This window comes from Nicotiana tomentosiformis, chromosome 2, assembly GCF_000390325.3.
Source record: "Nicotiana tomentosiformis chromosome 2, ASM39032v3, whole genome shotgun sequence".
NCBI classification, from domain to species: domain Eukaryota; kingdom Viridiplantae; phylum Streptophyta; class Magnoliopsida; order Solanales; family Solanaceae; genus Nicotiana; species Nicotiana tomentosiformis.
Genome location: NC_090813.1, coordinates 73,706,807 through 73,733,308, shown reverse-complemented (window position 1 = coordinate 73,733,308; position 26,502 = coordinate 73,706,807). Strand labels below are relative to the sequence as shown.

Below are 26,502 nucleotides of genomic sequence, written 5' to 3'. Positions count from 1 at the left end.
AATACTAAGATTAAAAAATCAAAAGAAATATTAGATTTTCTACATCCGTCGAATAAAAGCACCAGCAAGTTAAAGAAACCTTATTCAATGCCAATATCACAATTTCTAGGAGGAAAAAAATTAAGAAGCACAAGATCTCTAGGCCGAATTTAAGATATCAAAATTTAGCATGTATTTCCACAGTCAAACATGAAAGTTGAGTTTTAAATTAAGAAATTATGATCCTGGTTTTGAATTTAACTATAGAGGCAGACTTTTTTTTTCCTTTTTTCTTTTTTTCAATTCCTCTCCCTTTGATTCTCCTTTGTTAGAGCTATTGCTCCTTTGTTGACTTGAACTCACAACCCTGAATTGTAGGTGTGAGGTGCTGACCATCGGAGTATCTGATACCACGAGAAAAGCTACTTTAAGAGCCTGTTTGGACATAAGAAAATTTTTCATTTTTTCCAAAAAAAATCACTTTTTTTTTTCGAAATCAGCGTTTGTTCATAAAATTTTCAATTTTCACTTGAATATGTATTTTGGAAATCTTCGAAAATTTGAAAAACTCCAAAAAGTTATTTTTTAAAATTTTCACTCAAATCACCCATAAAACTTCAAAACAACCCAAAATTATATTCATGTCCAAACACAACTCTAAATACCATTTTCACTTAGAAAAATTTTTTCCCCTATTTTGAAATTTTACAATTCTTAGGTCTAAACGCCCACTAAGATTCTCATATGAAGTTGCTAATAAATCTTCATCCTTCCCCATCCTCCTGTCACTCTCATTTTTCTCTCTAACTTTTCTAGTAAATAGGGGCGCATCAAAGAGGGAAAAAAAATGGTAAAGATCAAACTCAGACAAACTATATGAATGGCTCTTATAACTTATAAGTACCAATAAATTATTACCTAAAATTTTATTGACCGCCAGTATTAGTCTCATATTTTTTCTATATTAAGCTCATTTACATATGTGCAGATTCACTTCATTTTGAGGGAGTTGATTTTATCCTCTTCTTTTTCTTTTTATATTTTTATTGATTGTAATGCATCTATTAGCTCCTTTAGCTTTAATTATAAAAGAATATGGATTATCTTTAATCCAACGTACATATGCTTGTTTGAATAATACAATGATTAAACTAGAATAAAAAAATTACTCCATGATCAAAATTGTTAGTTTTTCAGAAAAGAAGAAATTATATATTCTATGTTTTATTTTATGTGGCAAAATTTAAAGTATGAGAATCCAACTATTTAATTTTAATATAAATTATTTAAGTTTTAAAATAAAATATGTATATTTGCAAACTATATACATATAAAAAATAATTGTGTCGCCTAAAAAGTATTGAGGAGTAGTATTAATTTACTGTCCACTCACCCAACCACAATCCTACATATCCGTGACAACCGTACCATTTAACCGTATCAAAGTATTAAAAATAATAAAGCTAAAACGAAAAAGATAAAAAAAGGATTAAAAATCTGAGTTTTCCTTTTTTCCGTACCTCAATTCTCTGATAGGGACTTTGTATTCTTCCCAATTAAATTGCTTTATTCCCTTTGATATATATAGTTATATACTAATATCTCTCTCTCTCTCTCTCTCTGTCTTTTATTGACTATCTTCTAATGGGCCCCACTTTCCACCACCCACCCAAACTCCTAGGGCCCACTAGAATAGCCCAATTTTTTTTAGTCAGCAACAAAACCGGGTCCACATGAATCATCTACGTGCAACAATTGGTCCACATAAAGCACCTCACGTATAACTTTGTACGTATTTTTATTTAGATACAACCCCCTAGTCTAGCAGTCTAGCTTATATGAATAAGGATACTAGTTTTAAATGGAGTTTTTGATGTTTTCTTCTCTCTTTCCTCTCTTACATTTAATAATGGTTTAAGAGAGAGGAGAGAGAGAGAGAAGTGAAAAAGAAGAAGAAAGAATACAAAGAGTTTGTGTTAAAGACGAGTTGTTTTTTTTGGAAAAATCAAGAAAAATACCCCTTTGGGTAAGTGTGTTGGTACACGGATCTTGTTTTTATGGAATGGGTATTTTTTATTCTTTATTATATTTCTTGATTAGTTTATCGATTTGTGATTTGTATTTGGGGAAATGATTATCTGAGTTAGTGGGTTAATGGGGTTTATCATGATGTGTATTTCTTTATCTTTAAGCCAATTAAGTATGCTTTTAATATTATTTCATTTGGCTTTTTCTTTTTTAAATCTTATGTATTTATATTTTTTAATTTGTTTGTGGGATCTTCCAGGTTTTGAAAGAAGATGGTGGGGGTGTTTGACTTTGGAGCTGAAGAGGGGTTGTTTTGCTTTTTGAGGTAATAGTTTGGTTTTTTTTTCCTTCTGCTGCTGATGGGTATGAAAGTGGCATTTGGTAGGTCTACAAGTTTGATGGTATAATTTGCTGATAACTATTGTTTGTTAGAGGTTAAAAAGTTTTGATCTTTGGCTTAGTTGATAGAGATATTGGGATTTTTCCAGCTTTAGTTTTGGTGTTGAAAAGGTTGTTTTGAAGGTGATTGATCATTTATGGTTTATCTGCACTTGGGGTATGAAGGATGTTTACACTGAATTTGAAGGTTGGAGTTTGATTTCTTGATTTTCTACCACCCTTTGATGGACTTGAAGAAATTGTCAGTAGAAAGCTTGGCAAAATTCATAGGGGATTTGAAGGGAATTCTTGAATTTGGAACTTCTTCTGAGCTGAAGGAGGAGGAAAAGGAGAGATTTTTTACTGGTTATCAGGTGTTCTAGGCTGATTGAAGAAAATGGATGAAGAGGTTAATTCTTGGATTAGGAGAACAAAGTTTTCTCATACAGTTTGTCATAGGTTGGATTCTGCAAGATTGGCCTCTATTCCTTTTACTATTCAGTCAGGAAGAATTGCAGGTGCAAAAACAAGACCTGAAACTGCTTCTCCTAATCCAAGACCTGAGCCAACCGTTGCGCGACTTCAGCGCAACCCAACTACAAACAAACAGAGGACTGTATCACCTCATCCAGAAACAGCAATTTCCGATACCTTTAAGGAAGCTCGATCTAGTCAGAAGAGATTCTCAACTCCACATCCACAAAGGAAGGAACATGAGAAGAAAATTATGAGCAAGTCGTTTCACAAAGATTCCCGCGGAACAAAGTCGCCTTTGTTAAGGTCTCCTGGTTCGAGATCTCCAGCAAATACAAGTCCCCTTCGGCATTTCACGTCAATGAAGTTCCATGATAAATCAAAGAGCCGGAAGGATTCAGCATGGAGTAGGTACTTTGATCATGGTGTTGGTAGGGTCAGTTCTGTAGAAACAGCAGATGAATATACAATTGATCTTTCTAAGCTGTTTCTTGGGCTAAGATTTGCACACGGTGCGCACAGTCAGCTTTACCACGGGAAATACAAGGATGAAGCTGTCGCGGTGAAAATTATTAGAATACCAGATAATGACGAAATTGGAGCTTTAGCAACTCGATTGGAGAATCAGTTTATTAGAGAAGTTACTCTCTTGTCTCGTCTCCACCATCCAAATGTTGTAAAGGTAGTAAAATAGAGTTAAATTTCTTATCTGGTTCATTTCATTTAAGTATATGCAACTCTGCTGTTGCATCTATTTAACTGTGTCTGATTATCTTGCCTAAAAAATTTCATTCCGTCATTTGCCTCTAACTATAGTCTCCATTTTTAGAAAATAGAGCAATTGTGCTAACTTGTTTTCCTTATAAAACGTCTTTGTGATTTGGTTCATATGACCCCTTGCAGTTCGTAGGTGCATGCAAACAACCACCAGTCTTTTGTGTTGTTACTGAGTATCTATCGGAGGGTTCTTTGAGAGCGTACCTGCATAAGCTTGAGCATAAATCCCTAATCTTGGGCAAATTGATAGCACTTTCCATGGATATTGCTCGTGGAATGGAATATATTCACTCACAAGACATTATTCATCGGGACCTCAAACCAGAGAATATACTTATCAGTGAGGAATTTCACCTGAAAATTGCTGATTTTGGAATTGCTTGTGAGGAGGCATACTGTGATCTCCTGGCTGATGATCCAGGTACTTACCGTTGGATGGCACCAGAGATGATTAAGAGAAAATCATATGGCCGGAAGGTTGATGTGTATGGCTTTGGACTCATTCTATGGGAAATGGTGGCTGGAACCATTCCTTATGAAGATATGACACCAGTACAGGCTGCTTTTGCTGTCGTAAACAAGGTACGCTCCAAATTTCGGTGTTTTCTTATTCATCTACTTCTGGCACTCTTGTAATATTGTGTTATTTTGAACTTTATAATCAATTATCATTGAATGGTAAAGTATCATTCACTTAATGCTTTATTTCCTTCCCAAAGAACTTGTTGGCGCAAATAACTTTGACCTCTGCATGGCTGAGCATTTTGACGTAATAGCAACCCACATGCCCCTCGGGCATCCTCCACCCCTCCCAGCAAAAATCTTCTTCTCCTTTGATGCTTTTTCATATTCCTGCGAATTAGGGATATATGTAATCCTAAAAGTACTTGTCTTTTTTGGCCTTCAGAATATGCGACCACCTATTCCTGGGGATTGCCCTCCAGCCATGAAAGCTTTAATTGAACTGTGTTGGGCTCTGCAGCCAGAAAAGAGGCCTGAGTTTTGGCAGATTGTGAAGGTACTGGAGCAGTTCGAGTCATCAGTTGCTCATGACGGAACTCTGAATCTTGTGCAAAAGTCAATGTTGCAAGATCACAAGAAAGGGCTTCATCATTGGATCCAAAAGCTTGGTCCCGTACATCAAAATGCTTCGTTACATCAAATTGCCTCATCAATGCCAATGCCGAAACCCAAGTTCGCTTGAATTTTCTGGATGATCTGACTTTTGTGGTTTTACCAGGTCGTGTAATTAAACTGCTTTTGGGTTACATACTGCTGTATATCTCTGCCCCGCCATTAAGTGAATGTGAATGTTTAGGTTGTAGGTTTGCATTGGGTGGCCTCTGTAATTTTATATGATAGGTAAACAAAGTATGATCATCAGATCTTGAATGCAAGTGCCATCTGTAAGGCTTGGTATAGCCTTTGTAATTTTACATGGTAGGTACACAAAATATGATCATCAGATTTTGGATGCAAGTCTAGGTTGAGTTGAATGCAATAAATTCTAAACCTTTTTTAATGTGGTATATTATCTACTTCTCAAGCCAAGACGACATTTGCTAATAATTATATAGTGGTTTTACTTGCATTAAACAGTTCTCTTGAAGCTTTCAGCTGCCTGTATTGCAAGCATAATGTTGCTTGTTTAAGTTTCCTTAAAATGCATTGCTTGCTTGCTGTTTGGGGTGATTTTTTGGTCGACGATAGGGTTTGTGATTTTTGGATATGTAGTTTGTTGAAGCTTGGCACCTACACGCCCTGCTGCTGATTGTTGGTGGCATTACTAATAAAGCTTGTTAATTGTAGATGTCGGGTAATATTAACTGAAACATAATACAGTGCTCATCTGAATGTAAAAACTGGTAGCATTTATGAACATTGGATTTAACATGGATCTTTATTTGGAGAAGCCGATTGGTCAGCATTTAATTTACTTAGCCATTCAATATGTGTGCAGATTTTGTTGAATGAATACATTTTGACCCCCAGACATATTTTGCATAGTTGAGATGGTTGTCATTGACAAAGGACACAATCTAAAGATTGTTCCTATAGCTCCAGCATTGACGAAGGTTCCTTCTGGAAGGACTAACAATTTAGAAACAAGAATCTTTATAGTTTTCCCCTTGGGTGCACACGATTAACGTTGGACCTTTAAGGGAAAACATATGTGAAGATGATAGGTTGCTAAGCCTAAGGTGCATCACTTGCCTTATTTGTTCAATTGTTTTCATTTAACATTTGTTTCCAACTAGGCCAAAATACATTAGAATGAAAGCAAGTTAACACCCTCTTGCATCCTTCATGTTTTGCCTGAGTTTTCCTTTGCAGGGTGCAGGTCAGAAAAGATAGCTGGGCCAATGGTTCCGTACGTTTTAAAGGAAAGAAGATAATGTGATTAATTCACTTGCTACTTGCTGCATCAACTTGGTTTTCTTTCTTTTGGTATCAAGAGATAGGTATGCAAGCCCATCTACTCCACTACCTCTTGAATGGAAATTAAATATCTTCTCATTTATTACCCATATTGCTATATCTAGAATGTATATAAGGACCACAAAGTGGGTACTGAACTTTACTAATGTTGCACTTGCATGTTATACATGTATCGACTGGTTCCTGGAAATATCGTAATTCATTTCCTTTTTATTTGAATAATGAAAGGAAAGACAACTAGTTAGGTTTTGTATGTGTGCATGAATCTTGGAAAAGACTATAAAAAACCAGTGGCTGCATCGATTAGTTTTGTGAAATGAACCATCGTTTGCATGGTATCCGTGATACTTGTAATGTGATTAGAATCTGTAAAGATGCATTGTGATTCCTCTTGATAGTTTGAAGTGGAAAAATAGTGAAATTCATGTTTTGTGTGTTACTTTGGAGTTTCACATGTTACCTATTCTGGATATGTTTGATATTGTGGTTCATGTGAATGGAAGCTTTGAGAGGTTATGGAGGACTTCAGAGATGTGGTCCTTCCTTTTGTCTAACACCTACTACAATAATTGAGAAGATTTTTCTGTCACATTTTTAAGTTTATGCAACATTTTAAAGATATTAACACTCTCATTTCTATTTTGGGATAGGATAATTATACAACATTTCGTCTTGTAATCAGAGTGAATGTTGGGTAACTAAAGTTCAATGTATTCATAAGACGAGTGTTGTTAATGTGCGGATATTAAGATGGATGTTTGGATGTACAAGATTAGAAATGATCACATTCACTAGAAAGGTGCAAGTAGGACATTAAAAAATTGCTTGATTTTGAAAACTTTTCCAGGGAAAAATCTCTAAAGCTACAAAGCATTGTAGAAGTTTTCGTATGGTTGAAAAATCACGAGAAACATAAAGTAAATGTCTTGTTTATGGTTGAAAAATCACGAGAAACATAATCTAAACATGTCTGGGTTTGAAAACAAGACATTCTTCGTATACTTGGTTTATAGGAACCAGTCTCTCTGGTGTTCGAATCGGCTTTCAAACCAAACATGTGATTTTGTTTGTAGAGTCAACATATGCGTCTTATTTATTGAGAAACAGAATTCAGCATTTCTGCCCTTTGCTATGCAAGAAAGGTTTCTTCTTCTTATATAATTCGTTTAATTTATACAAGAATGAGAACCTTTTTTTCTTTTTCTTTTTTCGGTTTTGAATATTTAATATTCAATTAAAATAGAGAAATTAAATCGATTGAGATAGAATTTCTTTATACATAAAAGCAGAAAAGGATATAAGCTTGTCATAGATATTGTTAAAATACAAAATTAATATTTAATACTATAATAAGAGAATTTGTTTGCATATTGAAAGTTTGATGTCAGTTGACGAATTATATTCACGAAAAAGGGATAAATTGTATCAAAATTAATAATTCTTAATATCAAAATTGACCGTAAGTTTTTTTTTTTTTTTTTTGCATCGTATATGTCTACATGTTTCCGTGCAAAAGATATTTTTTCACATTTATAAGTGATTTTATTCCTTTAATCAATCCTCATAAGAATAGTATAGATGCTCGTAGACTTGTTGAGCACGAATACTACATACATTCCTACATACTCGGGCAATCATTAGAAGATAAGTTACTTTTCCTAAGATTTGTTATATTTGGGTTATTGCGAGTCCGAAACCTAATTGTGATATTTTTGGACTCAAGTGACTATAATAGGTAAAAAAAAAAAAAAAGATGGTGCTGGATACCATTATATATATAGCGCGGTTATTCACCGCGCTATATCTTAACGACACGTTTGTCCGTTAAGGTATAGCGCGATGAATAGCCGCGCTATATTTGAACTTAAAATGGGCGGGAAGGTATAGCGCGCATATGTACTACGCTATATTATAGCGCGATACATATGCGCTCTATACCTATATAAAAAAGCGTGCCTTCTTCTTCCTTCCCCACAGACGCACCCCCCCCCCCCCCCCAATTTTTAACGAAAAAAGTTCGGTTGGAGCTCATCGGTCCCACAAAAAGTGTAGATTCTCGATATTGTAGCAAGCTAACATCGTATATAAGGCGTTATCGTGTAGTGGGTTGCTCGTTTCTGTAATGACCCAGCCGGTCGTTTCGAGAGTTATAGCCCCGTTTTCCCCATTTCTACTTCTTTTTGTGTTATTCAGCTATATTATGTTATATCGGGTTAGTTGGTTCGGGACCGGAGTAGTTTCAGAGTGAATTGAGACACTTAGTCTCTTAAGTAGAAACTTAAGTTGGAAAAGTCAACCGGATGTTGACCTATGTGTAAACGATCTCGGATTTGAATTCTGATGTTTCCGGAATGTGATTTGGAGGTCCGTGGTAGAATTAGACTTGAATTGGCGAAATTAGAAATTTGGCGATTTCAATCGGCAGTGGAAAATTTGATATCGGGTTCGGAATGAAATTTTAAAAGTTGGAGTAGGTTCATAGTGTCATTTGTGACGTGTGTGCAAAATTTGATGTCATTCAGACGTGGTTTGGTTGGTTTCGGCATCGGTTGCCGAATTTGGAAATTTAGAAGTTCTTAGGCTTAAATCCGAGGGTAATTTGGTATTTGGATATTGTTTTGAGTGATTCGAAGGTTCGACTAAGTTTGTATGTTGATATATGACTTGTTGGTATTTTTGGTTGAGGTCCCGAGGGCCTCGGGATGATTTCGAAAGGTTAACGGGAAGTTTGAAGTTGGAAAAATACAGCTTGTGCTGCTCCAGGTGCGGGGTTTGGAAGCCTGGGGTTTTATCGCAGAAGCGGATAAGGGATCGCACCTGCGAGACCACAGGTGCGAAGAGGTGATCGCAGGTGCGGGTTTTAGGACCTTAAGTGACTTCCGCAGATGCGGGCTTTTGGGCGCAGGCGCGCTATCTGGACCGCAGATGCGGTTTTGCTGGGCAGAAAGGCATAAATTGAACCCTTCGCGAATTTTTGGTCATTCTTCACAATTTCAACTCGGTTTTTTGAGCTTTTGGAGGGTTTTGAAGAGGGAATCAAGGGAATTTCATTGAGGTAAGTTACTTGAGCCTAATACTTGTATATATGGTGATTTTTCTGTTATTTAATGATGGTAATTAGTGAAAATGAGGGGTTAGGGCTTGAAATTTTTGAAAAATAATTTAAGGATTTGAAGTACCAAACGATGTCGGATTTTGATGAATTTGGTATGGTTAGACTCGTGAGTGAATGAGTTTTCTAATTTTGTAAATTTTGTCGGATTTCGAGACGTGGGCCCGGGGGCAGGTTTGAGCCAATTTTGGGTTTTGGTCTAATTTTGAAGCTTTTCTTATGGAATTCATTCCATTAGCATATATTGATGGTATTGTACTGATTGTGAATAGATTTGGAACATTTGGAGGCCGAGTCCAGAGGCAAGAGCATTGCGGGGTAGAGATTTGACCGGTTTGAGATAAGTAACGATTGTAAATCTAGTCCTGAGGGTATGAAACCCCATATTTTGTATCATTCTACTATTTTTAGTGACGCACATGCTAGGTGACGGGCGTGTGGGCGTGCACTGTTGGGGATTTATGACTTGGTCCGTCCCGTAGCAACTGTAAAGTTGCATACTTTGTTGAAACCATATGATACTTATATGTTTTAGAAAGAATTTCTGTAAATTGGGTTGAATCCCATGTTTGGGTCTTGCGCCAATGTTGTTTGGACCCTTAGGGGCTGTTTCTTACCATCCTCGCATTGTTTTCGATTGAAAATCTATACTCAGTCATGTTTATACTTGTTTACCGCATAACTCAGTTTTATAACTCTATTTTGATGCATATAAATGTTTTGGGCCGAATGCCCTGTTTTACTGAAATGCCCGAGTGACTTGAGAGGTTTATGTATGACTGAGTGAGGCTGAGGGCCTGATTTGTGAGGATGAGTGTGGATCGGGGATGCCCGCTTGCAGCATACTTTATTATTATGGCACGTGAGTTGTCCGTGTAGATTATAGCGCTTGGGCTGAAGGAGCCCCTCCGGAGTCTGTACACACTCCCAGTGAGCGCAGGTACTACTGAGTGCGAGTGCCGAGTGCTGAGTGACTGGGAGGCATGAGTGATTGTGAGGTATGCCCGAGTAGCACGAGTGACTGTGAGGTTTGTCGAGGGGCTGTATATGACAATATTTTGCCCGAGGGGCTGTTTATGATTTTATCATTTTTGCTCACCTTTGTATTTTTCCTCTGTCTGAAAACTGTTAAAAAATATCTTTAAATGATTTTTACTGGAACTGGGTTAAACGAGATATTTTGATTCAAATCCTGATTTTTAAAAGCATGTGGTATTTTACTGAGATTTTCCGATATGAATGTTATATGCTTTATTGCTCGTCACTACTGCTCAGTCTTTATTTATTGTTGTTACTTACTGAGTTGGCGTACTCACGTTACTCCCTGCACCTTGTGTGCAGATTCAGGTGTAGCTGGTCACGGTAGCGGTTATTGAGTGTTTTGGTTGCAGATTTTCTTGGAGATAGCAAGGTAGCTGTTTGGCGATCGCAGCCCCTCCTCTTCTCCCTCTTATCTTCCTCTAGTTGTATTTAGCTATTTTCCAGGCTGAGTTAACCTTGATATTGTTAGACAGATTGTAGTAGATGCTCATGACTAGTGACATCCCGATATCGGGCTTTTCCTTCCGCACTTTTATTTTTATTGTAACTCAGTTACGAAGGTTTTTATGTTAAATAACCTTGAAATTATCTTTAAATGAAAATATCGGTTTGTTTTGGAAATGAGTCGGCTTGCCTAGTTCCACGATAGGCGCCATCACGACCGGGGTTAGTTTTTGGGTCGTGACAGATTGGTATCAGAGCCTAGGTTACACAAGTCTCACGAGTCATGAGCGGGTTTAGTAGAGTCTTGCAGATCGGTACAGAGACATCTGTACTTATCTTCAGGAGGCTGCAGAACCTTTAGGAAACTCCACATTCTTGAATTCTTGTCGTGCGAATTTGTTGATTCTAGTAACTAAACATCTGTTGTTTCATTCTCTCACAAATGGTGAGGACTCGTACTACCGGTCAGGAGGGCCAGCCACCAGTACCACCAGCTAGTGCCGCGAGAGGCCGAGGCCGTGGTAGGGGCAGAGGTGCAGCCCGTACAGCAGCTGGGGTAGTACTTGTAGATCCACTGGTTGTCCCAGATCAGGACCAGGTTCCAGTTGTTGATGCACCAGCTCAGGCACCACCTGTGCCTATTGTGATTCCAGGCCTTCAGGAGGCCCTAGCTCAGATTCTGACAGCGTGTACTGGCCTTGCTCAGGCAGCCTCTATTTCGACGGCCGCAACCATTTCTCAGGCCATGGGAGACACTCAGACTCCCATCGCTCGCACACCCGAGCAGATTATTCAGGGACTTCAGACACCGGAGGCACCACCAGCCCAACCGGTTGCTGTTGCTCAGGATTATGTAGTTCCCGCTATGCCTGAGGATGATCAGCGTAGGTTGGAGAGCTTTAGGAGACTTCAGGCACCACCTTTCAGTGGCACGGAGAGAGAGGATGCTCAGGACTTTTTGGACAGGTGTCAGAAGATACTCCGTACTGCTGGTATTCTGGAGACTTGTGGAGTCTCATTCACTACCTTTCAGTTTTCTGGGGCTGCACTCAGATGGTGGGAGACTTACGAGAGGCGTAGTCCTGTTGGCGCAGCACCCCTTACTTGGCAGCAGTTCTCCGTGGTTTTGTTGGAGAAATTCGTGCCTCGATCCCGCAGAGAGGAGCTGCGCAGACAGTTTGAGCGGCTTCACCAGGGTGATATGTCGGTGACACAGTATGAGATGCAATTTTCTGAGTTGGCCCGTCATGCTATCTGGTTGGTTCCCACGGACATAGAGAGGATCATGAGGTTTATTGATGGCCTCACTTATCAACTATAGTTGCTCATGACCAGGGAGCGGGTTTCGGGTTCTACTTTTGATGAGGTTGTCGACATTGCTCAACAGATTGAGATGGTTCGCAGTCAGGAGAGGGTTGAGAGGGAGGCCAAGAGGCCTCGTGGTCAGGGTGGATTCAGTGGTGCTCCTTTTGGGGGTCAGTTCCAGCACGGTAGAGGTCGTCATTTCAGACAGGCTCAGTCAGCTCGGCCATTTCATCGGGGTGCATCATCTGGTGGTTCTCACAGTTCTCATCAGGGCCACTCATCACTTAGTGCCCTTCCAGTTCAGAGTTCGTCCCGTGCTCCACCTGTTCAGGGCTCTTCCATGCCTGGTTCTTCTACCAGTCATCCCGGTGCCAGGGGTTCCCTTCAGTTTTCGCTGCCAACACCAGGGAGTTGTTTTGAGTGTGAGGAGAGCTTTCAGAAGCTCAAGACTGCTTTGACCACAGCTCCAGTGTTAGTTCTGCCATCAGCTTCAGGTTCTTACACCGTGTATTGTGATGCCATGAGGATAGGCATTAGTTGTGTTTTGATGCAGGAGGGTAGGGTGATCGCCTATGCCTCGTGCCAGTTGAAGACCCATGAGAAGAACTATCTTGTCCATGATCTTGAGTTAGCAGCCAGTGTTCATGCCTTGAAGATTTGGCGTCATTATTTGTATGGGGTTCATTGTGAGATCTATACAGATCACCGGAGTCTGCAGTATCTGTTAAAGTAGAAGGATCTTAATTTGCGTCAGCGGAGATGGTGGCCGATACTTTGAGTCGTCGGGTAGAGAGTTTGGAGAGTTTAGCATATCTTCCAGCAGCAGATAGACCTTTGGCATTAGATGTTCGACCTTAGCAGGCTAGCTTGTCAGATTGGATATTAAGGATTTGTGACTTGGTCCGTCCCGTAGCAACTGTAAAGTTGCATACTTTGTTGAAACCATATGATACTTATATGTTTTAGAAAGAATTTCTATAAATTGGGCTGAATGCTATGTTTGGGCCTTGCGCCAATGCTGTTTGGACCCTTAGGGGCTGTTTCTTACCATCCTCTCATTATTTTCGATTGAAAATCTATACTCAGTCATGTTTATACTTGTTTACCGCATAACTCAGTTTTATGACTCTATTTTGATGTATATAAATGTTTTGGGCTGAATGCCATGTTTTACTGAAATGCCTGAGTGGCTTGAGAGGTTTATGACTGAGTGAGGCCGAGGGCCTGATTTGTGAGGATGAGTGTGGATCGGGGCTGCCCGACTGCATCGTACTTTATTATTATGGCACGTGAGTTGTCCGTGCAGCACGTGAGTTGTCAGTGCAGATTATAGCGCTTGGGCTGAAGGAACCCATCCGGAGTCTGTACATACCCCCCAGTGAGCGCATGTACCTACTGAGTGCGAGTGCTGAGTGCTGAGTGACTGAGATGCATGAGTGATTATGAGGTATGCCCGAGTGGAAAGAGTGATTGTGAGGTATGCCCGAGTGGCACGAGTGACTGTGAGGTTTGCCCGATGGGCTGTTTATGAGTGATGTTTTGCCCGAGGGGCTGTTTATGATTTCATCATTTTTGCTCACCTTTGCATTTTTCCTCTGTCTGAAAACTGTTAAAAAAATATCTTTAAATGATTTTTACTGGAACTGGGTTAAACGAGATGTTTTGATTCAAATCCTGATTTTTAAAAGCATGTGGTATTTTACTGAGATTTTTCGATATGAATGTTATATGCTTTATTGCTCGTCACTACTGCTCAGTCTTTATTTATTATTGTTACTTACTGAGTTGGCGTACTCATGTTACTCCCTGCACCTTGTGTGCACATTCAGGTGTAGCTGATCATGGTAGCGGTTATTGAGTATTCTGGTTGTAAATTTTCTTGGAGATAACAAGGTAGTTGTTTGGCGATCGCAGCCCCTGCTCTTCTCCCTCTTATCTTCCTCTAGTTGTATTTAGCTATTTTCCATGTTGAGTTAGCCTTGATATTGTTAGACAGATTATAGTAGATGCTCATGACTAGTGACACCCCGATGTCGGGCTTTTCCTTCCGCACTTTTATTTTGATTGGAACTCCTTTACGAAGGTTTTTATGTTAAATAACCTTGAAATTATCTTTAAAATAAAAATATCGGTTTGTTTTGGAAATGAGCCGGCTTGCCTAGTTCCACGATAGGCGCCATCACGACCGGGGTTAGTTTTTGGATCGTGACAGTTTTGGCTCCAAATAATCAAATCTTCAACTTTCAAAAAAATTAAAATCGAGGTATTCCGACTTATTTTTGTTAAACTTCATGTATAAAAAATGCCTATTAATTATTTTTTATTGTGTTCTATATTATTTCGTGATTGTCTTGCGATTTAATTAATTTGTTATTTTTTATCCAGATTATATGAGTAGTGTGCTAAAAAAATTAGTAAAATAGAGAAATTGTTATTTTATGAATAATTAATATTTTTAGTTGTTTTAAAAAATGGTAATTAGTTATTTTTTACTGTGGTATATGTATATTCATGATTGTTTTGTGATTAAATTAATTTGTTATTTTTTTATCCGGATTAGATTATTTATGTGCTAAAAGATTAGTAAAATAGATAAATTATTATTTTAGGAATAATTAATCTTATTTAGATGTTATTGTTGTACATATACTAATATGTGACTTTAATGTTGTTTAGTTCCCTGTAGTGTTATGTTGTGCCTGTAATTTTAATGTAGTGTCTGTAATTGTAATGTAGTGCCCTTTAACATAGTAAAATATAGCGCCCTTTTGTGTAGTATCTTTATAGCTATTGAAATTAATTATTTAATTATTTATTATCCCAAAAATATCTGAAAAAAGATGATAGTTCAAACACAAACTCTCTCAAATTCTAATCAATAAATGTAATAAAATAACATTAAAAAATAACAATATTTGTCACAATAAGTATTTTTATATGAATATTTAACCATTAAAGATAAGTGACTAAGAAAACAAACATATATAATAAAAAACTAACATATAAAATAAGAAACAAACATATAAAATAAGAAACTAACATATAAAATAATAAACAAACATATAAAATAGTAGACTAGCATATAAAATAATAAAGTAACATATAAAATAACAAACTAACATATAAAATTGTAAACCAACATATAAAATTATAATATAGAAAATGTATCAACCTAACTACAATATATTAAAAATATCGAATAAATTTTAATATTAAAGATATCGTAATAAATTTAAAGATGTTAAGCAATTAAAAAGAAAGATACTTTAATTAATATTGTTCAATTTACAGTCATCGTCATGGAGGTTCCGCTTGTGCATCCCGGACCTGTATCGCTAGAGCTACTGTTGCTACAGGCTGAGCATAGGTCTTCATACATATGGGATGTGCAGTGTTTGTCCCAGACATTCCGCGCCAGACGTATAGACGACATGTGGGAGTTCATTAGGGCCCACCCACTCCATTCCCATATAGTTAGACGCCTTCAGGATATGAGTTTCTACAGGATCATAGAGATAGGCCGATTGCAGTTCGACACGGCTATGATAGGTGGTGGCGACTGGAGACGCACACGTTTCATCTACCCATCGGCGAGACAACCATCATGCTTGAGGACGTGGAGGTTCTTTTCGGGCTGCCAGTTGATGGGCTGCTTGTAGCTTACCCGCATGCTCTTAGAGACTATAGGGGATTGCATTACCTGCATATGTTGCAACGACTCACCGGATTCCAGCCAGCGGAGGAGACGACATTGAGTGGAACCACTCGTTTGTAGCTAACGCCCGTCCGGCAGCATCTGGAGGCGATGGACGCGGAGATTACAGATGGTTTACCACCGGAGGTTATCGATCGACACACGAGATTGGTGGTGCTGCTGATGTTTGGTGGTGTACTATTCCCGAATACTTCGGGAAACCTATTCAGCTTGAGATTTCTACATCATCTTGAGCGGCTAAATGATTTACTTGGTTATAGCTGGGGTGCAACTATTCTAGGTTACCTGTAAAGGCAGATATGCCGGGCATCCATGGGCACCCAGAGAGACGTTGCCGGATTTTTACTGCTGCTGCAGGTGAAAACATAGTCAATTCTTTTTATGATTATAACATACATAGGGTGAGAATACCTTAAATTTTACGTCCACAATCTATATTAGGTTTGGGCCTGGGAGCGGTTCCTGTAGTTCCAACCACCTCTACCATCCATCGCTTTGGATGCACCACCTCCATCGTTTCTCCCTTTAGCTTGGAGGTGGGTTGATGAGCGAGGATACGAACGCGAGATCGAGACTCGACATCATCTCCCCTATTACAGGGATTTGTTGGATTTGCTTGAAGACGCGCAGGTACATGTATTCTTAAGTTTACTTAGCCTGACTTTATATGTGTTGTGTTTACTCATGATTCCTGTGTTTGATTAATAGTTCTTATGGAGGCCATACAACGACGCGCTCATAGCTGGTTTGCCCGATTATTGCTCCCGCGGCCGAGCTATGTGGAGCTCTTCTGTCCCACTGATATGTCTTGATATTGTCGAGCATCATGCCACCGAGCGAGTCCTTCGCCAGTTTGGTCAACCACAGCTTGTACTTATTCCGCCTGTTTGGCTTAGGACACATTACCAATGGGATGATCGTTCCAGGGTTGACTAGACATACTTGGACTCGCTAGAGGCACAGATTGAGGTTTGGGACTAGTGGCATGACCTGATTCATCCACCCCTGCACCTGAGCATACGGATGGCGAGCAAGCATGAGTATATGGGCTGATATCGCAATGTTACCCGACTTCATGTCGGGAATCCCGTTCATTGCGCTGGTGGTCGGTACATTCCAAACGCTGGGAGGTATGAGTGTGATGACCCAATATGTCATATTTAATTTTAAATATTATTTTTGTGTTCTAAAACTCCAAATAGCACCATTCAGCTTTCCTCGACTTGCGTGCGCAGACCGTATATTTTTTCGAAAAGCTTTTATGTGAAAAATTGATTGAAAAAATGAGAAATAATGCTTTAAAACTCAACTGAGTTAACTTCGGTCAACAATTTTAGCAAACGAATCGATATTCTGACGGTCCCGGTGGGTCCATATCATGATTTGGAACTTGGATGTATGACCAGAATCAAATTTGGAAGTCCCTAGCTTGAGTTATCGCCATTTGTTGAAAAATTTGAAGTTTGAAAGCTTATAGATTCTAAAGTTTGACTACAAATTGACTTTTATTGATATCGGGGTCGGAATCCAGTTCTAAATATTTTCATAGGTTCGTTATGACATTTATGACTTATGTGCAAAATTTGAGGTCAATAGGACTTGATTTGATAGGTTTCAGAATCGAATGTAGAAGTTAAAAATTCTTAAGTTCCTTAAGCTTGAATTGGGGTATGATTCATGGTTTTAGCGTTGTTTGATGTGATTTGAGGTTTCGACTAAGTTCATATGATGTTTTAGGACTTATTGGTGTATTTGGTTGAGGTCCCGGGGGCCTCGGTGGATTCTGGATGGTTAACATATCAAAAGTTGGACTTAAGGAAAATTTGAAATTTTGGCCTTTTGGTGTAATCGCACCTGCGGATTTTAGACCGCAGATGCGAGTTCGCAGAAGCGAGCCAGGCCTCTCAGAAGCGGAAAGTGCGTCGCAGAAGCGCGAGCACAGAAGCGGCGCAATGGTCTCAGATACGGCCTGGGCTAAAGGGGCCTTGGACCGCAGAAGTGGACGCTTCTTCGCATAAGCGAATCCGCAGAAGTGACCTCCACCCTCGCATCTGCGAGACCGCAGATGCGGCCAAGTGCATAGCAGATGCGAAAACACTGACAGTGTTAAAAATAGAGGGGTTCCGAGATTTTTCTCACTTTTGGACATTTCAAGTACGGGTTGGGGCGATATTTGAGCAAGAATTCACGGAAAAACTTGAGGTAAGTCACTTGTGATCATTTTTAGTCAATAAATATTGAATTATCATCGATTATTCCGACTAGACTACGTGTTTTTGAGGTGAAATTCGAGGAGTTAGGCCTAGGGATTTGAAAATAAGATTTGGGGATTTGAAGGTCGAGTTGATGTCAGAATTTGGTAAAATTTATATGGTTGGACTCGTGGTTGAATGGGCGTTCATATTTTATAACTTTTTTCGGGTTCCGAGATGTGGGCCCCATGAGCGATTTTTGAGTTAAATTTTTAATTTTGATTGGAAAGTTTAGTATTTTCATATAGAATTAGTTTCTATAATTCGTATGAGTATATTGAATTGTTTGTGACCAGATTTGAGTTATTCGGACAACAATTCGCGAGGCAAAGGTTTATTGGAATATTGAGTTGGTTGCAAAGTGAGGTAAGTGTCGTGGTTAACCTTGACTTGAGGGAGTAGGATTTATTTGTCTATTTGATATGTGATGTAATGTGCGGGTACAACGTATATGTGAGGTGACGAGTACTTATATGTTGTGGTTGAGTCAAAGCATGCTAGAGGAATTTATTTCATTTTGAATAATTGCTTATTTAATTAAGATATTCCTGTTTAAGTTTATTATTGATTATTTGATCATTATTCATGAAATTTTTATTGATTTAATTATTGTTGAATATGGTGAGAAAGAGTGTAAAAGCACGAAAGGTGATGCCGTGCCATTTTTATTATTTATACTATCATTGTCATGGTGAGAAAGAGTGTAAAATTACGAAGGGTGTTGCCGTGTCATTTTTTAGTATAAAAGCACGAAGGGTGATGCCGTGCCATTTTCAGAGAGTGTAAAAGCATGAAGGGTAGAGAGTTAAAGCACGAAGGGTGATGTCATACCAATTATTATTATTATTATTTATCTATCCAAATATGGGAGGAATGAGAGTAAAAATACGAAGGGTGGTGCCGTGCCATTTTCATATTATTAGTTGCTCATTTTATTATTGAGGAATTAATTGGCTGCTAAGTGATACTTCTCCTGCTAAAATTATTATATCATCCCCCTTCGCATGTTCCCTCCCAAATTTATAAAGTGTTATTTATTATATTATTGTTGCTTCATATTTGTATATACTTGTACAAGTTGTTTATGTACGTGTCCTGTCATAGCCTCGTCACTACTTCATCGAGGTTAGGCTCGACACTTACGAAATACATAGGGTCGGTTGTACTCACACTACACTCTGCACTTCTTGTGCAGATTTTGGAGTTGGTCCCAGCGGCGTACCATAGACTTGCTCGAATTTAGGTACCCAGAGGAGACTTGAGGTATAACTGCACAATGTTTGCAGTTCTGAAGTCCCCTTCTATCTTATCTTAGCTACTACCTCCGTTCCAGTTAAAGTGAACCTACTTTTTTTTTGGTCTGTTCCAAAAAGAATGACCCCTTTCTAAATTTGGAAACAATTTTGCTTAAACTTACAATTCTACTTTTAATGAGAAGATTTTATAACCACACAAATACTCTAGGCCCTTTTTTGAATTGTTTAGGACCACAAATTTCAAAAGTCTTCATTTTTTCTTAAACTCCGTGCCCAGTCAAACAGGTTCACATAAATTGGAACGGATGGAGTATGTATTATCTTTCAAACAACTTGAATTTTATTCAGACCTTTATTTGTATTATTCTAGTAGCTCGTGCACTTGTGATACCAGATTCGGGGATGTATTTTGATGATTCAGTAGTTATGGTCTTCCGCACTTTATTTCAGTAATTGACTTTCGTTTAATTTAAATTGTTTAAAAATGGTTAAGATTATTCTAACATTGGCTTGCCTAGCAAGTGAAATTTTAGGCGCCATCACGGTCCCGAAGGTAGGAATTTCAGGTCATGACAATGAGGCATTGATATGTTATTTGTTATACTTACTTATAATGTTAAATTATAATTCCGTAATTAATATTTGACATGTTATGCAGGCTATTGGATTACATCAGTTCTACCAGCTGGGACTGCAGATGCTGCAGCATATCGGCGAAGGAGCGACAACTTTGCACGAGTTTGGCCGTCAGGTTACAGATCTGGCTGACCGGACATTGAGGCGTTCCCGGGATGATGATCGATTCGGATACGAGGCTTCTTATGTGCCGCCAGAGGACTACCATTGCTGGCCACCAGTGGATCCTGAATGTGGTAGACGTGGCAGGCGTGGCCAGAGAGGAAGGGTGTCCCACGAGGTCGAGGTGGTCGGCGAGGAAGGGGCCCCCTACAAGGGGGCGTTGAGCCACCCGTGGAGGATATTAGAGATGATCAGTCGGGTGACCACCCTGAGCCATACGATGCTCCTCATGATATGCCGTCATTCAGCCTGCAGCTGTCGCCAGAGAATTCGCAGTTGACCGTGTCAGCTTCATTTTTGATTGCGGGCACGACCATTACACAACAAGAGTGGGATCGGTATTTTCCTGATCGACCAGGGCCATCGACGGTTGCTGAGGATCGTCCAATACGAAAGGTGCATAGTGGGCGACGATTGAGTTATGGCTCATCATCGAGGGCAACTGAGGATGTTTCACATACTTCATCTACTCCAGTACACCCCGATGTTCTGACAGAGCAGTGTGTTGCTACTCAGGCGCAGGTTTGTTTGTATTACTATTATTTCTATGTGTTTTTATCTCATTGATTAGTCATCAGTATCTAAAGCATTTTTATATTTTTTAAATACATCATCATAGCCCGTCACAGAGGCCACTTTGTGCGATACTGACATGCAAGAGACGAATGATTTTATTTAGGAGCCCGCCGAGACCATGGTATGACCATTAAATTTTTTTAGCTAAAACGTACGTTAGTAATTTATATTTAATATACTAAAATATCTTATTATTTTGTAGGTTACTGCTGGACCGACAACCGCTTCTACCGAGTCTGCCAGCCTTACTGACGATCATGCTGCAGCGCATCCTCCGATAAAGAGACGATGTGATGAGGATGATCCTGATAGTGTAGCCGGGCGGGATGGATGCGTCTCAGGCCAGCGAATGCTTTAAAGCATACAGGTTGTGGGACACAATGACATATATCATTATCTGTAAATATGACATTAAATATATAATAGCAACATTATTTATGTTTTACATAATTTGCGCATGTGTTTTTATTTCTCGGGTTATTTATTAGTTTAAGTGTACAACATAAAAAAACGACAACTTAACATAATTAAAATTCGGTACAATTAATGATAATACATGACACGTAAAACATAAATATAAAATACTACACTCAACACATCCATATTTTTGTTTAGTCACTATCGCCCATTATTATGTGCTTCAACCACTTAAATTTCTCTTCGAACCTATTTTTTTCTTCTTCTGCCTCTTTTAGTTTCTCCTTCACTGCCGCAAGTTATTTTTGTAGTTTAAAGATCTGGAGTTCGTATTTGCCGGTCATATTCCAAACATAGTGCAAACATGATTTATAGTATTCCTGGTTAATGGGTTCATCATACCATTCTTGAAATCTACATTGATTTTCATCCTACCATTGGGGATTATAACACAACATTATTAATTAACAAGTTATAAAAAAAATATTAACTAACGTTTTTTCCAAAATAATCACTTAAAAGTTGTTGACAGATCTAGCATCTGCGTCCCAGATTGCAATTTCACCAACATGGCTTCAAAATCGCACGTTTGGCATAATAACACCTTGGTACGTCATTGCGTCCAGACATTTCGTAATGCAAGAAAAATGAAAAATTAATGGAAAGTTTTCCTATTTATTTGGTTAAGCGCAAATAATAACTAAAATGAGCTAGGCTTTTATAGGCAACAAATACACATAACGCATATTGGTAGCACACTATGTTTCGCATGATAATGATTCTTTAGGGTACGAGATAGCTTTTCCAGAACGACAACTTTTTCAGTTCGATAAGATAATACACATAACATATATTGGTGGCATGCTAAGTTGCGCGTGATAATGATTATTTAGGGTACAAGATAGCTTTTGTAATAATCCGGGTAGTCGTTTTGAGTATTATAACCCTGTTCCCCCATTTACTGCTCAATTTATGCTTTACAGTTATTTTATGACTTATCAGGTTAGTTGGTTCGAGTCCGAAAGGATTTTGGAGTGAAATGAGATACTTAATCTCATAATTGAAAACTTAAGTTGGAAAAGTTGACTATGGAGATTTTAGATTTAAGAGCGTGTCAGAAAAATTATTAGGAGGTTCGTAGTGGAATTAAGCTTGAAATGGCGAAAGTTGAATTTTTGGGAAGATTTACCGCAGGGTTGACTTTTTGATATCGGGGTCAAAATTTGATTTTGGAAATTTGAATAGGTTTGTTATGTCATTTATGAGTTGTGTGGAAAATTTGAGGTCAATCGGACGTGATTTGATAGGTTCCGGCGTCGTTTGTAGAAATTGGAAGTTTCAAAGTTCATTAGGCTTGAATTGGGGTATGATTCGTGGTTTTAGCATTTTTTGATGTGATTTGAAGGCTCGACTAAGTTCGTATGATATTTTAGGACTTGTTGGTGTATCTGGTTGAAGTCCCGAGGGTCTCGGGTGAGTTTCGGATGGTTAACGGATCAAATTTGGACTTAGAACAATTGAAACTTGTTGCTGCCTACTGATGCAATCACACCTGCGGAAATTGGCTCGCAGGTGCGAGCTCGCTGAAGCTAGCTTGGCAAGCGCAGATACGGGCAGGGGGTTGTGAGTCAGTAGTCGCAGGTGCGAGGGAATTTCCGCAACTGCGTGATCGCAAATGCAGACGGATGGGCACAGAAGCACAAAGCTTCGCAGAAGCGGACTGAGCCTCGCAAAATGCGATCCCACAGAAGCGTCTTAGAGGACGCAGAACCGGAGGCAGTGGAGGCCTTGGCAAACCGTATAAGCGGTTGGTTTCTCTCACCAGCGAGACCGCAGAAGCGGCTAAGTGAGTCGCAGGTGCGGAACCCCTGGACAGTATACATTTCAAAGGGGTTCCGAGTTTTGCCCTTTTTGGACTTTCAAGCACGGTTTTTGGGGCGATTTTTAGAGATAATTCACGGAAAACCTGAGTAAGTCACTTGTAATAATTTCTACTCCATAATATTGAATTATCATCCAATAATCCGACTAGATTACGTGTTTTTGAGGTGTAAATCGGGAATTTGAACCTAGGGATTTGGAAATAAGATTTGATGATTTGGAGGTCGAGTTGATGTCAGAATTTGGTAAAATTTATATGGTTAGACTCGTGGTTGAATGGGCGTTCATATTTTGTAACTTTTGTCGGGAACTGAGACGCTATGTTTGAGTTAAATTTTGAATTTTGTTGGAAAATTCATAATTTCATATGGAATTAATTCCAATAAATTGTATTGACTGAATCGAATTAGTTATGACTAGATTCGAGGCTTTCGGAGACCAATTCACAATGCAAGGGAATAGCGGAGTAAGAAATTACACGATTTGAGGTAAGTAACACTTCTAAACTTGGTTCTAAGGGTATGAATCCCCGATTTGGTGTTATATAAATTGTTTGGAGGTGACGCACACGATAGTTGACGAGCGTGTGGACGTGCACCATTGAAATTGTGACTTGAATAAATTCTGTGAAGTTGTAAAATTAAAGAATCATGTTATTATCTGAACATTTTTCACGTGTTAGAAAAATTGAGTTGAGACTCATATTAAAGTTCATGATTGGGCTACGTGCCGATATTTTGGGACCCACATGGTCGTGTTGCTGTTGAATTTAATTGTTTTAAAATGTACATTTCATACTCAGTCATGTTCATCCATTGTGAGGATATATACGGGATCGGTGCCGCCCGCCTGCAGCAGGCCATATTGGCTTTTATATATATATATATATATATATATATATATATATATATATATATATATATATATATATTATCTGGAACGGGACTGCCCGCCTGCAACATGCCTTGTAAGCTTTATTATTATACGGATCTGGAATGCCCGCCTGCGGTATGCCATATCGGCTTTATATCACGCTTGGGCTGAAGGAGCCCCTCCGGAGTCTGTACACACCCCTAGTAAGCGTAGATGACTATATATTCAGGATGGACTTCCTAGGGCATGGACTTGCCTTACTTATTTATATTGTGATGAATTTTTCTTGGACATGGATCTTGTCTGTATCATTTATATTTGGGGATAAATATCCCCAGGACTATATTGGCCTTATACAGTACTGAGTGACTGACTGGCAGTCGATGTGTATATATATAAGGGATGGAATATCCATGGGCTGGATTGGCCATAAACAGTACCGAGTGACCGAATGATTTGCGACCAGTAGTACATGAGGTCTTTTCACTGAGATGTCATATTCCTAATATCATGCAATATTGATCTATTTTTGCTTGTACTGAGTTTAATTGTTAAACTTGAAAGCATGCCTACATTTCTATACCATTATTTATGTACTGGACTGTACCTGCAGAGCTCGTCACTACTTTCAGCCCAGAGGTTAGTCTTGTTACTTATTGTATTGGTTGTACTCATACTACACTCTTCACCTCATGTGCAGATTCAGATGCTTTCGGACACGGCGACTGTTAGATCTCAAAGTGCTATTAGTTGGAGACTATCAAGGTGGCTGCCTGGAGTTCGCTGACCTTGACTTTCTTTCTTTCAGTTATTGTACTGTTCTATACTTTCAGACAGTGTTTTATCAGTCAGACTTTATATTCATATTAGATGCTTATGTACTCAGTGACACCGAGTTTTGGGAGTGTTTATATTTGTATTTGTGAGATTTCTTTCGCTGAATTTAAATATTATGTTTTCAAACTTAAAAGATATGGTGGTTTATTGAGATTGTCGGCTTGCCTAGTATGGAGATAAGCGCTATCACGACATGTGAGATTTTAGGTCGTGATAAGTTGGTATCATAGCCTAGGTTACATAGGTCTCACAAGCCATGAGCAGGTTTAGTAGAGTCTTGCGGATCGGTACAGAGACGTCTGTACTTATCTTCTAGAGGCTGCTGAACCCTTAGGAAAATTTCACTTTCTTATATTCTGTCGTGCGGATTTGTTGATTCCGGAAACTAAATTTATGTTATTTTATTCTCTCACAGATGGTAAGGATACGTACTATCAGATTGGATGGTCCGGGGCCGAGGTAGAGGTCGAGGTGTAGCTCGTACAGCAGTTGGAGCAGCACCTGTAGCACCACCAGTTGCTCCAGCTCAGGAGCAAATTCCAGATATAGCTGAGCCGATAGGACTATCTCAGGCACCAGCTGTGCCCATTGTGATTCCAGGCCTTCAGGAGGTTGTGACCTAGATATTGACAGTTTGCACTGCCCTTGCTCAGGTGGTTTCGTCTCAGGACGCACCTACCACTTCTCAGGCCGGGGGAGGTACTCATACCCCTATTGCTCGTACTCCAGATCAGGTAGTGTAGGGACTTCAGATACCGGGGGCACTACCAGTCCAGCTAGTTGCAGTTGCTTAGGCCCCGGTAGTCCCCGTTATTATAGATGATGAGCAGAGGAGACTTGAGAGATTTGGGAGGCTTCGACCTCCATCATTTAGCGGTGCTGAGTTAGAGGATGCTCAGGGTTTTCTGGATAAGTGCCAGTAGATGCTTCGGACAGCGGGTATTCTGGAGACCAGTGGGGTCTCGTTCACTACTTTTCAATTTTTTTGGGGCTGCCTTCAGATGATGGGAGGCTTATGAGAGGCGCAGGCCGGTCGGTGCAGCACCACTTACATGGTAGGAGTTCTACATTCTCTTTTTGGAGAAATTTGTACCACAGTCTCGCAAAGAGGAGTTGTGCAGACAGTTTGAGCAGTTGCGTCAGGATGGCATGTCTGTGACACAGTACGAGATGAGATTTTTTGAGTTGGCTCATCACGTTGTTTGGTTGGTTCCCACTTATAGGGAGAGGATTAGGAGGTTCATTGATGGCCTCACATATCTACTGCGGTTACTTATGACTAAGGAGAGGTTATCTGGTGCCACTTTTGATGAGGTGGTTGACATTGCTCAGCAGATAGAGGTGGTTCGTATCCAGGAGCGTGGTGAGAGAGAGGCCAAGAGGCCTCGAGGTTTGGGTGGTTCTGGTGGGGTACCTTCTAGAGGGCAGTCCTACCATAGCAGGGGTCGTCCTTACACACACGCTTAGACGGGTCGTCCAGTTCCCCGTGGTGCATCATCCAACCATGGTTCATACAGTTCTCATCAGGTCCAGTCATCTCGCAGTGCCCTTCCACCCCAGAGTATGCCCTGTGCTCCTTTAGTTTAGGGATCATCTGTACCAGGTTCTTCTGGTAGTTATTTTGGTTCTCGAGGTCCGCCTCAGAACTTGCCACCATTCTTTGAGAGAGATTGCTATGAGTGTGGAGAGCTGGTCATGTGAGGAAATATTGTCCCCACCTTAGGCGAGGTCCAGTTCAGCAAAGGAGTCAAGCCACTACTTCTGCACCAGTTGCTCCACCGCTCGCCCAACCAGCTCGGGGTGGGGCTCAGTCAGCTAGGGGTCGCCCAAGAGGGGGAGGCCGATCAGGTGGCGGTCTGGCCCGATTCTATGCTTTTCCTGCCAGGCCAGATGTTGTTGCTTCAAATGCAGTGATCACAT

General features: G+C 39.6%; 1 protein-coding gene and 1 long non-coding RNA gene across 12 annotated transcripts; both read left to right on the top strand.

Annotated features, from left to right (window-relative positions):
- The first annotated feature begins 1,819 nt into the window (after positions 1–1,819).
- Positions 1,820–21,026, top strand: LOC104107436 (serine/threonine/tyrosine-protein kinase HT1). Of its 11 annotated transcripts, XR_011413978.1 has the most exons (11): positions 1,820–2,005; positions 2,267–3,541; positions 3,763–4,218; positions 4,544–4,876; positions 5,597–5,837; positions 5,971–6,098; positions 13,807–13,870; positions 19,140–19,207; positions 19,859–20,520; positions 20,618–20,695; positions 20,777–21,026. XR_011413978.1 is itself a non-coding variant. In XM_009616239.4 (5 exons), the coding sequence occupies exons 2-4, from the start codon at positions 2,783–2,785 to the stop codon at positions 4,838–4,840; spliced, it is 1,512 nt and encodes a 503-aa protein (XP_009614534.1). In that variant the 5' UTR covers positions 1,820–2,005; positions 2,267–2,782; the 3' UTR covers positions 4,841–4,876; positions 5,971–6,514. The 11 variants fall into 11 exon arrangements, 5 of the variants coding, with proteins under 5 accessions (XP_009614534.1, XP_070051676.1, XP_009614533.1 ...); XR_011413980.1 differs by lacking the exon at positions 13,807–13,870; XR_011413981.1 differs by lacking the exons at positions 13,807–13,870; positions 19,140–19,207.
- On the top strand, positions 15,185–19,094 carry LOC138904838 (uncharacterized). Its single transcript, XR_011413480.1, has 3 exons — positions 15,185–16,049; positions 16,134–16,322; positions 16,401–19,094. It is a non-coding gene; the product is annotated as an uncharacterized lncRNA (long non-coding RNA).
- Positions 21,027–26,502: the final 5,476 nt, after the last annotated feature.

Coding starts and splice junctions, on each gene's coding strand:
- LOC104107436 (XM_009616239.4), top strand. CDS start 2,783: ATGGATGAAGAGGTTAATTCTTGGATTAGGAGAACAAAGTTTTCTCAT. Junction 3,542..3,762: donor ACCATCCAAATGTTGTAAAG/GTAGTAAAATAG, acceptor GACCCCTTGCAG/TTCGTAGGTGCATGCAAACA. Junction 4,219..4,543: donor CTTTTGCTGTCGTAAACAAG/GTACGCTCCAAA, acceptor TTTGGCCTTCAG/AATATGCGACCACCTATTCC.